The sequence below is a fragment of the Oncorhynchus gorbuscha genome, linkage group LG11, assembly GCF_021184085.1.
Source record: "Oncorhynchus gorbuscha isolate QuinsamMale2020 ecotype Even-year linkage group LG11, OgorEven_v1.0, whole genome shotgun sequence".
NCBI classification, from domain to species: Eukaryota; Metazoa; Chordata; class Actinopteri; order Salmoniformes; family Salmonidae; genus Oncorhynchus; species Oncorhynchus gorbuscha.
In genome coordinates this window covers 46,464,513-46,477,768 of record NC_060183.1, presented here as the reverse complement: position 1 = coordinate 46,477,768, position 13,256 = coordinate 46,464,513, and the positions used below count along the sequence as shown (strand labels likewise).

At 51.8% G+C, this 13,256-nt stretch overlaps 1 protein-coding gene across 3 annotated transcripts in view; it reads right to left on the bottom strand.

Annotated features, from left to right (window-relative positions):
- unc5cb (unc-5 netrin receptor Cb) overlaps positions 1-13,256 on the bottom strand; it is a 198,600-nt gene that overhangs the window by 37,162 nt on the left and 148,182 nt on the right. For all 3 annotated transcript variants that reach the window (XR_006841296.1, XM_046369828.1, XM_046369829.1), the window contains exons 5-7: positions 9,730-9,910; positions 7,657-7,824; positions 7,188-7,352 (exon numbers count right to left, since the gene is read on the bottom strand). Coding sequence is in view for 2 of the 3 variants with exons in the window: in XM_046369828.1 (XP_046225784.1) it covers positions 7,188-7,352; positions 7,657-7,824; positions 9,730-9,910 (514 nt within the window). In the remaining variant the exon portion in view is untranslated. The remainder of the gene's footprint in view (positions 1-7,187; positions 7,353-7,656; positions 7,825-9,729; positions 9,911-13,256) is intronic.

Genomic DNA, 13,256 nt, shown 5'->3' with positions numbered 1-13,256 from the left:
TTAGTTCATCAAATCAATCAGATGGATTACATTTTGCAATGTTTAAAATGAATTCAACCCCCCCCACCAAAAAAAAATGAGATGAAACTGGAATGGAATCTAAGGGTATCTATTAGTGCTGATCCCAGACCAGCGTAGAGAGAGGAAAATCAGTGGGCGAGGTGAGTTCAGATTGCACACATCTTCCATTCCCAATCATATTTGCCATAATGTGAGCTTTTAGATAATGGGCCGCTCTCCTAAATGCGGGTGGAGATGGTTATTAGCGTTGACATAAGTGGCTTCACCCTCTTAGCTTTCCTAAAATCAATCCAGGGAAGGATCCTAAATCTATATGGATATGGGTTTATATCCTCTGCAAACTGGCCATTAATCTAACAGAGAACTAATGCTTCTGCAATGGGCTTAGTCTGGGAAAGAGAGAGAGAGAGCGGGCGAGGGGGAGAGGGAAAGAAAAAGAGAGAGAGAGAGCGGGCGAGGGGGAGAGGGAAAGAAAAAGACAGAGAGAGAAAGCGGGCAAGTGGGAGAGGGAAAGAAAAAGTGAGAGAGAGAGAGCGGGCGAGGGGGAGAGGGAAAGAAAAAGAGAGAGAGAGAGAGCGGGCGAGGGGGAGAGGGAAAGAAAAAGAGAGAGAGAGAGAGAGGGCGAGGGGGAGAGGGAAAGAAAAAGAGAGAGAGAGAGCGGGCGAGGGGGAGAGGGAAAGAAAAAGAGAGAGAGAGAGAGCGGGCGAGGGGGAGAGGGAAAGAAAAAGAGAGAGAGAGAGAGCGGGCGAGGGGGAGAGGGAAAGAAAAAGAGAGAGAGAGCGGGCGAGGGGGAGAGGGAAAGAAAAAGAGAGAGAGAGAGTGCGGGCGAGGGGGAGAGGGAAAGAAAAAGAGAGAGAGAGCGGGCGAGGGGGAGAGGGAAAGAAAAAGAGAGAGAGAGAGCGGGCGAGGGGGAGAGGGAAAGAAAAAGAGAGAGAGAGAGCGGGCGAGGGGGAGAGGGAAAGAAAAAGAGAGAGAGAGAAAGGGCCAGGGGGAGAGGGAAAGAAAAAGAGAGAGAGAGAAAGCGGGCAAAGGGGGAGAGGGAAAGAAAAAGAGAGAGAGAGAGCGGGCGAGGGGGAGAGGGAAAGAAAAAGAGAGAGAGAGAAAGCGGGCAAGGGGGAGAGGGAAAGAAAAAGTGAGAGAGAGAGAGCGGGCGAGGGGAGAGGGAAACAAAAAGAGAGAGAGAGAGAGCGGGGCGAGGGGAGAGGGAAAGAAAAAGAGAGAGAGAGAGAGAGGGCGAGGGGGAGAGGGAAAGAAAAGAGAGAGAGAGAGAGAGAGAGAGAGAGAGAGAGAGAGAGAGAGAGGGCGAGGGGGAGAGGGAAAGAAAAAGAGAGAAAGAGAGAGAGAGCGGGCGAGGGGAGAGGGAAAGAAAAAGAGAGAGAGAGAGAGAGCGGGGCGAGGGGAGAGGGAAAGAAAAAGAGAGAGAGAGAGAGCGGGCGAGGGGGAGAGGAAAGAAAAAGAGAGAGAGAGAGAGCGGGGCGGGGGAGAGGGAAAGAAAAAGAGAGAGAGAGAGAGAGAGAGAGAGAGAGCGGGCGAGGGGGAGAGGGAAAGAAAAAGAGAGAAAGAGAGAGAGAGCGGGCGAGGGGAGAGGGAAAGAAAAAGAGAGAGAGAGAGAGAGAGGGCGAGGGGGAGAGGGAAAGAAAAAGAGAGAGAGAGAGAGAGAGCGGGCGAGGGGGAGAGGGAAAGAAAAAGTGAGAGAGAGAGAGAGAGAGAGAGAGCGGGGCGAGGGGAGAGGGAAAGAAAAAGAGAGAAAGAGAGAGAGAGCGGGCGAGGGGAGAGGGAAAGAAAAAAAGAGAGAGAGAGAGAGAGCGGGGCGAGGGGGAGAGGGAAAGAAAAAGAGAGAGAGAGAGCGGGTGAGGGGGAGAGGGAAAGAAAAAGAGAGAGAGAGAGCGGGCGAGGGGGAGAGGGAAAGAAAAAGAGAGAGAGAGAGAGCGGGCGAGGGGGAGAGGGAAAGAAAAGAGAGAGAGAGCGGGCGAGGGGGAGAGGGAAAGAAAAAGAGAGAGAGAGCGGGCGAGGGGGAGAGGGAAAGAAAAAGAGAGAGAGAGAGCGGGCGAGGGAGGGAGAGGGAAAGAAAAAGAGAGAGAGAGAGCGGGCGAGGGGGAGAGGGAAAGAAAAAGAGAGAGAGAGAGCGGGCGAGGGGGAGAGGGAAAAAAAAAGAGAGAGAGAGAGCGGGCGAGGGGGAGAGGGAAAGAAAAAGAGAGAGAGAGAAAGCGGGCAAGGGGGAGAGGGAAAGAAAAAGAGAGAGAGAGAAAGCGGGCAAGGGGGAGAGGGAAAGAAAAAGAGAGAGAGAGAGGGCGAGGGGAGAGGGAAAGAAAAAGAGAGAGAGAGAAAGCGGGCGAGGGGGAGAGGGAAAGAAAAAGTGAGAGAGAGAGCGGGCGAGGGGGAGAGGGAAAAAAAAGAGAGAGAGAGAGCGGGCGAGGGGGAGAGGGAAAGAAAAAGAGAGAGAGAGAGAGAGGGCGAGGGGGAGAGGGAAAGAAAAGAGAGAGAGAGAGAGAGAGCGGGGCGAGGGGGAGAGGGAAAGAAAAAGTGAGAGAGAGAGAGCGGGCGAGGGGGAGAGGGAAAGAAAAAGAGAGAGAGAGAGCGGGCGAGGGGGAGAGGGAAAGAAAAAGTGAGAGAGAGAGAGCGGGCGAGGGGAGAGGGAAAGAAAAAGAGAGAGAGAGAGAGCGGGCGAGGGGAGAGGGAAAGAAAAAGAGAGAGAGAGAGAGGGCGAGGGGGAGAGGGAAAGAAAAAGAGAGAGAGAGAGAGCGGGCGAGGGGAGAGGGAAAGAAAAAGAGAGAGAGAGAGAGAGAGAGCGGGCGGGGGAGAGGGAAAGAAAAAGAGAGAAAGAGAGAGAGAGCGGGCGAGGGGGAGAGGGAAAGAAAAAAGAGAGAGAGAGAGAGAGCGGGCGAGGGGGAGAGGGAAAGAAAAAGAGAGAGAGAGAGCGGGCGAGGGGGAGAGGGAAAGAAAAAGAGAGAGAGAGAGAGAGAGAGAGAGAGAGAGGGCGAGGGGGAGAGGGAAAGAAAAAGAGAGAAAGAGAGAGAGAGCGGGCGAGGGGGAGAGGGAAAGAAAAAGAGAGAAAGAGAGAGAGAGCGGGCGAGGGGGAGAGGGAAAGAAAAAGAGAGAGAGAGAGAGAGAGAGAGGGCGAGGGGGAGAGGGAAAGAAAAAGAGAGAGAGAGAGAGCGGGCGAGGGGGAGAGGGAAAGAAAAAGAGAGAGAGAGAGAGAGCGGGCGAGGGGGAGAGGGAAAGAAAAAGAGAGAGAGAGCGGGCGAGGGGGAGAGGGAAAGAAAAAGAGAGAGAGAGAGAGAGAGAGGGCGAGGGGGAGAGGGAAAGAAAAAGAGAGAGAGAGAGAGCGGGCGAGGGGGAGAGGGAAAGAAAAGTGAGAGAGAGAGAGAGAGAGCGGGCGAGGGGGAGAGGGAAACAAAAAGAGAGAGAGAGCGGGCGAGGGGAGAGGGAAAGAAAAAGAGAGAGAGAGACAGCGGGCGAGGGGGAGAGGGAAAGCAAAAGAGAGAGAGAGCGGGCGAGGGGGAGAGGGAAAGAAAAAGAGAGAGAGAGAGAGCGGGCGAGAGGGAAAGAAAAAGAGAGAGAGAGAGAGAGAGAGAGAGCGGGCGAGGGGGAGAGGGAAAGAAAAAGAGAGAAAGAGAGAGAGAGCGGGCGAGGGGGAGAGGGAAAGAAAAAAGAGAGAGAGAGAGAGAGAGCGGGCGAGGGGGAGAGGGAAAGAAAAAGAGAGAGAGAGCGGGCGAGGGGGAGAGGGAAAGAAAAAGTGAGAGAGAGAGAGAGAGAGCGGGCGAGGGGGAGAGGGAAAGAAAAAGAGAGAGAGAGAGAGCGGGCGAGGGGAGAGGGAAAGAAAAAGAGAGAGAGAGAGAGAGGGCGAGGGGAGAGGGAAAGAAAAAGAGAGAGAGAGAGAGAGAGCGGGCGAGGGGAGAGGGAAAGAAAAAGTGAGAGAGAGAGAGCGGGCGAGGGGAGAGGGAAAGAAAAAGAGAGAGAGAGCGGGCGAGGGGGAGAGGGAAAGAAAAAGAGAGAGAGAGAGCGGGCGAGGGGGAGAGGGAAAGAAAAAGTGAGAGAGAGAGAGCGGGCGAGGGGGAGAGGGAAAGAAAAGAGAGAGAGAGAGCGGGCGAGGGGGAGGGGAAAGAAAAAGAGAGAGAGAGAGAGAGGGCGAGGGGGAGAGGGAAAGAAAAAGAGAGAGAGAGAGAGCGGGCGAGGGGGAGAGGGAAAGAAAAAGAGAGAGAGAGAGAGAGAGCGGGCGAGGGGGAGAGGGAAAGAAAAAGAGAGAAAGAGAGAGAGAGCGGGCGAGGGGGAGAGGGAAAGAAAAAAGAGAGAGAGAGAGAGCGGGCGAGGGGGAGAGGGAAAGAAAAAGAGAGAGAGAGAGCGGGCGAGGGGGAGAGGGAAAGAAAAAGAGAGAGAGAGAGAGAGAGAGAGAGAGAGAGAGGGGCGAGGGGAGAGGGAAAGAAAAAGTGAGAGAGAGAGAGAGAGAGCGGGCGAGGGGGAGAGGGAAAGAAAAGGAGAGAAAGAGAGAGAGAGCGGGCGAGGGGAGAGGGAAAGAAAAAGAGAGAGAGAGAGAGAGGGCGAGGGGAGAGGGAAAGAAAAAGAGAGAGAGAGAGAGCGGGCGAGGGGAGAGGGAAAGAAAAAGTGAGAGAGAGAGAGAGAGAGCGGGCGAGGGGGAGAGGAAAGAAAAAGAGAGAGAGAGCGGGCGAGGGGAGAGGGAAAGAAAAAGAGAGAGAGAGAGAGAGAGAGGGCGAGGGGGAGAGGGAAAGAAAAGAGAGAGAGAGAGAGCGGGGCGAGGGGAGAGGGAAAGAAAAGTGAGAGAGAGAGAGAGCGGGCGAGGGGGAGAGGGAAACAAAAAGAGAGAGAGAGCGGGCGAGGGGGAGAGGGAAAGAAAAAGAGAGAGAGAGACAACGGGCGAGGGGGAGAGGGAAAGCAAAAGAGAGAGAGAGCGGGCGAGGGGGAGAGGGAAAGAAAAAGAGAGAGAGAGAGAGCGGGCGAGAGGGAAAGAAAAAGAGAGAGAGAGAGAGAGAGAGCGGGCGAGGGGGAGAGGGAAAGAAAAAGAGAGAAAGAGAGAGAGAGCGGGCGAGGGGGAGAGGGAAAGAAAAAGAGAGAGAGAGAGAGAGAGCGGGCAAGGGGAGAGGGGAAAGAAAAAGAGAGAGAGAGCGGGCGAGGGGGAGAGGGAAAGAAAAAGAGAGAGAGAGCGATGGAAGGAGAGGGAAAGAAAAAGAGAGAGAGAGCGGGCGAGGGGGAGAGGGATAGAAAAATAGAGAGAGAGAGAGAGAGAGCGATGGAAGGAGAGGGAGCTTCACGAGGGCTTCACAGCACGCTGAGATAAAAAAATACATTTTTTTTAAAGGCTGAAGAAAATGTTTGTTCCATCTCAAAGCTGCTATTTGAACCTGCATTTAAAACAACAGATCAACCACCAGTTCAGTGTGACAAAGCTGTACACATACAGCTTATCCATCTGGCTAAATATGCACTAGTAATCAGTAAATGTACCACTGTTTGTATTCATGATATTAGTGGCAGTCACATCATCTGGGTCATACCAGTCAGACATAGGTACAATCTACATATCAGGATGGAATGTGGTGACTATATAGGTCATATTCATGGTATGGAGCAGTCTGCATTATTTACAAGTCTATTGGCTACTGTACAACATATGATATTAGTGGAATGCATGTGACCATCTGCATCCGATACAGCACAGGACATGTAAAGACTGTCTGGGTTCCATTAGTGTCATAGAGAACATCTGGAACGTCTGCATGGTGTTATTGGAGTATGGTGACCGTCTGGGTTCTATTAGTGTCACACTGGAACCGTAGAGGGAACCATAGGCAGTGTGTGGGCTTCTCACCCTAAAGACTTTATTAGGAAGGGAGTGATTTTAAAAAAGTCTCGCCCCTGACTTTTAATTTGACAAGAACACTCTTGCTCTTGCCTACAGCGCTCTCCCCCTTTCTCTCGCTCTCGCTCCTTCTCTCCCTCCCTCTCAGAATTAGCAGATAAGCACGACTTCAAAGTAGGAAAGGTTTTACCCTGCGAGTCTGCAGCACACAGAACAAAGCAGCGAAAAGCTACAGTATGTTTCCGATCTCTGCAGCTCTCTGACTGTATAAAAAGGGAAAAGGAGGCAGGATTGTTGGCTCAACTGAACTGTGTGTTTCTCGGCTCTCAAAAAAAAAAAACATTCTCAAAGAGCATTTCTCCGCCTACGGAAAATCTCCAGCGGTCCCGACCACAAGCTGGGTTTAGGATCTTCAAGAGGAGTTAAGAGCAAAACAATAACATTTATAGAATGATTGCGGAGCACTAGGAGGAAACGCCAGGAAATTCGACTGCCTTTCCCCCCAGTTGTAATACTTGTTGCGAGAGAGCTACAGGGAAACAAATACTAGCCTGCTTGTCAACACATATAACTGGGCGTTCAGGAAAAGCAGCATGTCTGTGCTTGTGTGACATTGGGGCTCCCAATTTTCCTCTCATTGGACCGATGGAATCCCGTGCTTTTTAAATTAGAGCAGCAATCACAGCAGCCCTGCAATTATGAGATTCCCTGTAAGTACATTATAATCACTTATCATTATTTTAAATATAGCTCCTGAATGCCCACTCTGTGACAAGAGTAATAGCTTACCGTAATGCTGCCTGGTGGTGTGGTGACGAGGCTGTTGTTTAACACACACTGACTACTCTAGATGTACTCCCTGGGGCCCAGGGCGGAACAAAGATACACATTGTCTCCTGTCTTTGTGTCATTTCACTCCAAAAAGGCGGATAGTGTGTGTGACGGAAAGAGAAAAAGTGTGTGTGTGTGGTAAGTGTATGTTAGTGCAAGGATGTGAGTGTGAAACAGCGGAGAGAAAGGGATACAGGGGAAGTGGGTGGAGGTGTCTTGTGGGAGTGCAGTGAGAAACAGGATGGCTCCTAACCCCACACACACACACACACACACACACACACACACACACACACACACACACACACACACACACACACACACACACACACACACACACACACACACACACACACACACAGACACACAGACAGACAGACAGACAGACAGACAGACAGACAGACAGACAGACAGACAGACAGACAGACAGAGGGATTACATTATAATGCATTGGGTTCCTACAGAATCAGACAGAGGAGGGTAGGATAGAGTGAGGATGGTAATCATGTACTGTACTCACTCTGCATACACAGGCCATCGGTGCAGTTCTTGGACTGAAGCACCATGCCCTCACAGTCCTTCCCCCCGTTTTTGGGCACCGGGGCACTGCACTCCCTCCTCCTCCAGTGGGTACACTCTGTCCCACACGTGGACCATTTACTCCACTCTGTCCACAGACCATCCACTAACACACAGAGGGGAGGGAGGGAGTGGGGGTCGGGGGGCATGGTGGTTGGGAGGGAGGGAGGAGAGGGTGAGAAGGCATGGAGGGTGGGAGTGAGAGTGTGCGAGATTGGGTGCATGAGTGTGTGACAATTAGTGGGAAAGAAACGGGGTGGGGTGGGTCAGGGCGGAGTGGGGTGGGTAAGAGTGAGAGTAAGAATGATAGATATCTATATTTATGACAATACATAGTGCTCTGTTTGTGTTGTCCAGTAAATTGCACTCCCCTGCTCCATAAGGGTTGTGACAAGTGGTGCAGTAACTACCTGGGCACAGTGGGTTACATGCCAGCTTCTGAATGCCTTGCCCGTCACAGATGGCACCCCCGTTGAGCGGTGCTGGGTTGGTGCAGCTCCGCGTGCGCTTCTGGTAGCCACGGCCACAGCGACTGTTACACACCGTCCACTCTGTCCATGTTGACCAGGCGCCATTCACTGGAGAAAAAACACAACAACATTGGAAAACAACATGTTTAACACTTTAGCAAATACAATCGTTGTCCTTTTTATAGTGGCATTGAGTGAGTCTTGGAGAATGTGAGTGTTTTCCACCGGCCCTTTTTTGCTCGAATGAACATGACATTGAAGAATCTGTAGCACACTTGAGTTCTCCCCTGTTAGCACTGTTCATTAGTTAGCTATGTGGACAGGCTATTCTGGCTGCTGCTGTTCCCATCTTCTGAATCCCTCAAATCCTTTCTTCCTTTCCTCCAATTCCATCTGCGTCTCAGTGGAGATCCAGAGCAGAATGACAGTGGGGTGTGTGGCTGAGAACACGACTGTGGCATTTCAGATGTAAGGAGCTGGAGGCCCCTCAGAGCTTACGATGAGTGAAGCCCCAAGCATCAGACTCTACGGGAGCAGAGCCAAAGCCTTTCTTCACTGTCTCTTTCTTTACTTATGGGGTTTTATTACTCTTCCTCCTTCTCGGTCTCTCTCTTTTTCTGTCCATCCAACCCTCTCTCTGCGTGTCCTCCCCAGCCCTTTCCAGGATTCCTTGTTGTGGTGCGGGCTGAAAAACCACTGGGCTGGTCTGTCTCCTCTGGTAACGAGGGAAACTCTCTCGCTCCCACTCCCTGTCCGTCTGTCCGTCTGTCCGTCTGTCTGTCTGCACGTCTGCACGTCTGCAAGTCTGTCCGTCTGTCTGTCCGTCCGTCTGTCCGTCTGTCCGTCTGTCCGTCTGTCCGTCTGTCCGTCTGCCTGCCTGCCTGCCTGCATACAGGGAAGGGGACTGATGCAATCCAGGCAGAGAAAGTGGCTTCTGGTGTATTCTTTTAAGGATGAGCCAACATCAAAGCTGTCTTCCGGCGCACTCACTCAATCCTCCCAGACTGCATTAGTGAAGGGAAAAGCCTAGCAGGGACAGCGACCCCAGTCCCTGAAGACCCCAAAGTCTGCTGACACAGACACACACACGCACACGCACACACACGCACACACACACACACTTGCTCTACTTCACCCTCATACTGGACTCATCTAAGCCACACATGCTGCTCTTGCCTGTCAAAATGGACAACTAAAATAGATAAATTAACAAATAGGACACCAACAATAACTTAGGTCCCCCTAATTCCCCATAATCCTCCATGGCAGGGCCAGTGTGTGTGATTTATGGATGATGTGCTGTGCCGGGAGACACTGGAGGGATGGAAGGAGAGATGGATTTGAAACCTGACCCCGGTGACATCATCAAATCCTGCAAACCTCCACCCATTCTGGTCCGGTTTTCTGCGTGTGTATCGTGTGTGCGCGCTCACTGCCACGTGCGTGTATTTGTGTAGGAGGTTGAGGCTATAAAACAGCCTCGTGTCTGTTAGCTGATGATTAGCTAGACTGACAGACTGACAGACTGATTTAATAACCTGAGGTTTAGCCACTTCACATGCTGGGTGGGGGTAGTTACGTTCCTCCCAGGGTGGAAGAAGTCCTGAGGCCTGAATGTCTGTGCTGTCACGCGTGTCTAATCCCCTAAGGGGAGACTGGGGAGCAGAGAGGTACAGTGTTTATCAGGACTCAGGAGAGGGTGAGGATTCCTGGAGTAGCCTTTCCATTCAAACACCTATCACAACCTGACAGGTTCCAGCTACAATGAACAAAAATATAAACGCAACAATCTACAATTTCAAAGATTTTACTGAGTTACAGTTCATATCAGGAAATCAATCAACTGATATAAACTCATTAGGCCCTAGTCTATGGATTTCACGTGACTGGGAATACAGATATTCATCTGTTGCTCACAGACACCTTAAGACAAAAACCCCACCAGTTGCCTCATGCAGTGCAACTTTAGAAGGCTGTTACGGTCAACGTGTCACGGTGGGAGTTGATTGCTACCGTAGACGATGACTGTTGCCGTGGTACTGCGTCTCTTGGCGACGATGTTCTTGGCGACACAGGTGTAGTTAGCGGTGTCAGACAGTCTGGCCTGTTTGATGATCAGGTTATGGTCGATGGTGATGTAGAAGTTACGGTCATCAGCAGGGTCTATGATCTCCTCGTTCTTCAGCCACTCCACCTGGGGGCGGGGAGGGGAGAGAGAGAGAGAGAGAGAGAGAGAGAGAGAGAGAGAGAGAGAGAGAGAGAGAGAGAGAGAGAGAGAGAGAGAGAGAGAGAGAGAGAGAGAGAGAGAGAGAGAGAGAGAGAGAGAGAGAGAGAGAGAGAGAGAGAGAGAGAGAGAGAGAGAGAGAGAGAGAGAGAGAGAGAGAGAGAGAATGAAAGAAAGATAAAGAGGGAGGGTCCATGAATAATGAAGACCAGTAGAAATCAAAACTAGTCGGTAAGAGCAGACATGAAACTGGGACTGCACGGCAGTCAGACACGTTAACCTGATTTCCTCTGGAATAAATCACCAGGAAGTGTTTAAAGGGTTTAAAGACATTTTCTTCTCTTTGTCTCCCATTCACCTCTCCAATAAAGCTCAAGTCCAGGATTACAGCAACACTGTTTATGTGTCTGAGGCCCGTGTCTTTCTATAAAAAGCTATCATGTTCTCTTTTCATTTCCCCAGAACAGAACAAAGTAATACTGTATTGTCAGACAGCGAGAGGAAAGGAAATTCGTTGCTATTTTTGGAACTGCAAAGCTCCTTGACCTTTCCTTATGAATTTCTGTTTTTCTCTCCAAATGATACAGATATTGAACTCCTGATAATATCAGAAAACAGGGAACCGTGTGGGGCTTTTATTTGAAAGTAAATCACAGAAACACTTTTCTTCACCTCATCCTCCTCGGGTGTGAAGGCCTCAGGCAGAGAGACCGGTACACACAGACACACACACACACACACGCACACACAGACACACAGACAGACAGACAGACAGACAGACAGACAGACAGACAGACAGACAGACAGACAGACAGACAGACAGACAGACAGACAGACAGACAGACAGACAGACAGACAGACAGACAGACAGACAGACAGACAGACAGAGGCAGTTTCAAAGACTTCTTCACACTTTTCCTCTGAATCGTCTAACTGTTTTCTCTCGAGAAAAGACATCCTGTACGTAGTCAGAGTCAGGGAATGGATTGAGTGCATAGAGAGAGGTGAACAGCACAGGAGACATCCTGTACGTAGTCAGAGTCAGGGAATGGATTGAGTGCATAGAGAGAGGTGAACAGCACAGGAGACATCCTGTACGTAGTCAGAGTCAGGGAATGGATTGAGTGCATAGAGAGAGGTGAACAGCACAGGAGACATCCTGTACGTAGTCAGAGTCAGGGAATGGATTGAGTGCATAGAGAGAGGTGAACAGCACAGGAGACATCCTGTACGTAGTCAGAGTCAGGGAATGGATTGAGTGCATAGAGAGAGGTGAACAGCACAGGAGACATCCTGTACGTAGTCAGAGTCAGGGAATGGATTGAGTGCATAGAGAGAGGTGAACAGCACAGGAGACATCCTGTACGTAGTCAGAGTCAGGGAATGGATTGAGTGCATAGAGAGAGGTGAACAGCACAGGAGACATCCTGTACGTAGTCAGAGTCAGGGAATGGATTGAGTGCATAGAGAGAGGTGAACAGCACAGGAGACATCCTGTACGTAGTCAGAGTCAGGGAATGGATTGAGTGCATAGAGAGAGGTGAACAGCACAGGAGACATCCTGTACGTAGTCAGAGTCAGGGAATGGATTGAGTGCATAGAGAGAGGTGAACAGCACAGGAGACATCCTGTACGTAGTCAGAGTCAGGGAATGGATTGAGTGCATAGAGAGAGGTGAACAGCACAGGAGACATCCTGTACGTAGTCAGAGTCAGGGAATGGATTGAGTGCATAGAGAGAGGTGAACAGCACAGGAGACATCCTGTGCATTGTGCTTCCTCCTGACAAGCAGACGATGCCAGATAAGGTCAGAGCAGGCCTGGGAGAGATAAGAAGTATGTTTGGCTGGCCATTGTCTAAGAACTATTGGAGGACACTTGATCTACACCTCAGAGAACTGAAGAAACTCTCCCATATGAACCCTGCCAAGCCTAAAGAATCTGTGGATGCTAGTCTAAGTGACTGCAGTGAAATGACTTGAGAGCCAAGTGCCTGGTGTTAGAATAGGTGGGTGTACTGTAGTTTTCGATTGATAAGACCTGTGTTTTTCTTCTGATTGTTATAAAACCTGCATCACGATGACTGTCTCACTAAACAAGATGGGCAGATTGAGATACAGGTGAGATAGAAGCCTCGCTACCATCACTAGCATCTGCAGCGTCTGAAGATGACAGATATCACTACTACACCATCAAAGAGGGGCCTGCCTGCCTGCCTGCCTGCCTGCCTGCCTGCCTGCCTGCCTGCCTGCCTGCCTGCCTGCCTGCCTGCCTGCCTGCCTGCCTGCCTGCCTGCCTGCCTGCCTGCCTGCCTGCCTGCCTGCCTGCCTGCCTGCCTGCCTGCCTGCCTGCCTGCCTGCCTGCCTGCCTGCCTGCCTGCCTGCCTGCCTGCCTGCCTGCCTGCCTGCCTGCCTGCCTGCCTGCCTGCCTGCCTGCCTGCCTGCCTGCCTGCCTGCCTGCCTGCCTGCCTGCCTGCCTGCCTGCCTGCCTGCCTGCCTGCCTGCCTGCCTGCCTGCCTGCCTGCCTGCCTGCCTGCCTGCCTGCCTGCCTGCCTGCCTGCCTGCCTGCCTGCCTGCCTGCCTGCCTGCCTGCCTGCCTGCCTGCCTGCCTGCCTGCCTGCCTGCCTGCCTGCCTGCCTGCCTGCCTGCCTGCCTGCCTGCCTGCCTGCCTGCCTGCCTGCCTGCCTGCCTGCCTGCCTGCCTGCCTGCCTGCCTGCCTGCCTGCCTGCCTGCCTGCCTGCCTGCCTGCCTGCCTGCCTGCCTGCCTGCCTGCCTGCCTGCCTGCCTGCCTGCCTGCCTGCCTGCCTGCCTGCCTGCCTGCCTGCCTGCCTGCCTGCACCCCTATTATTCCTGCAACAGCAATACAGGGAGACTTAAGGCAGAGCTACTTTCAACACTCTAGCTAGTAGCAATTAACGGCAGCTTAAAACTCCCACTCAAACTGAATACATCCATCAACAACATAATACCACTCCAGAAGAGACACAGAGTCGTGGTGACAGATTCACATCAAAAGAGAAGGGAAAAACAATCAGCGGCAGAGCTCTTCTGGATGCACAACGTCATCATTCTCTGCTGATATGTTGTTTATGACTGTTTTCCTCCATAAACATTTATCAGGCAAATCAATCGCATGGAGCGCAGTGGTTAGGGTTCCCTCCCCTGCTGTCTGGCTCGTCAGTGAAATTAAGCCCAGGCTCTTGTCCTCCACAGCACAACAATACACCCGCTCTCATCCCATCTCGTATTCAGTCCTAACGCAGCAGAAGACAGGAAGACCTCCAGTGCCTTGTCTGCCCAGCTCCCGCTAACGTTAGA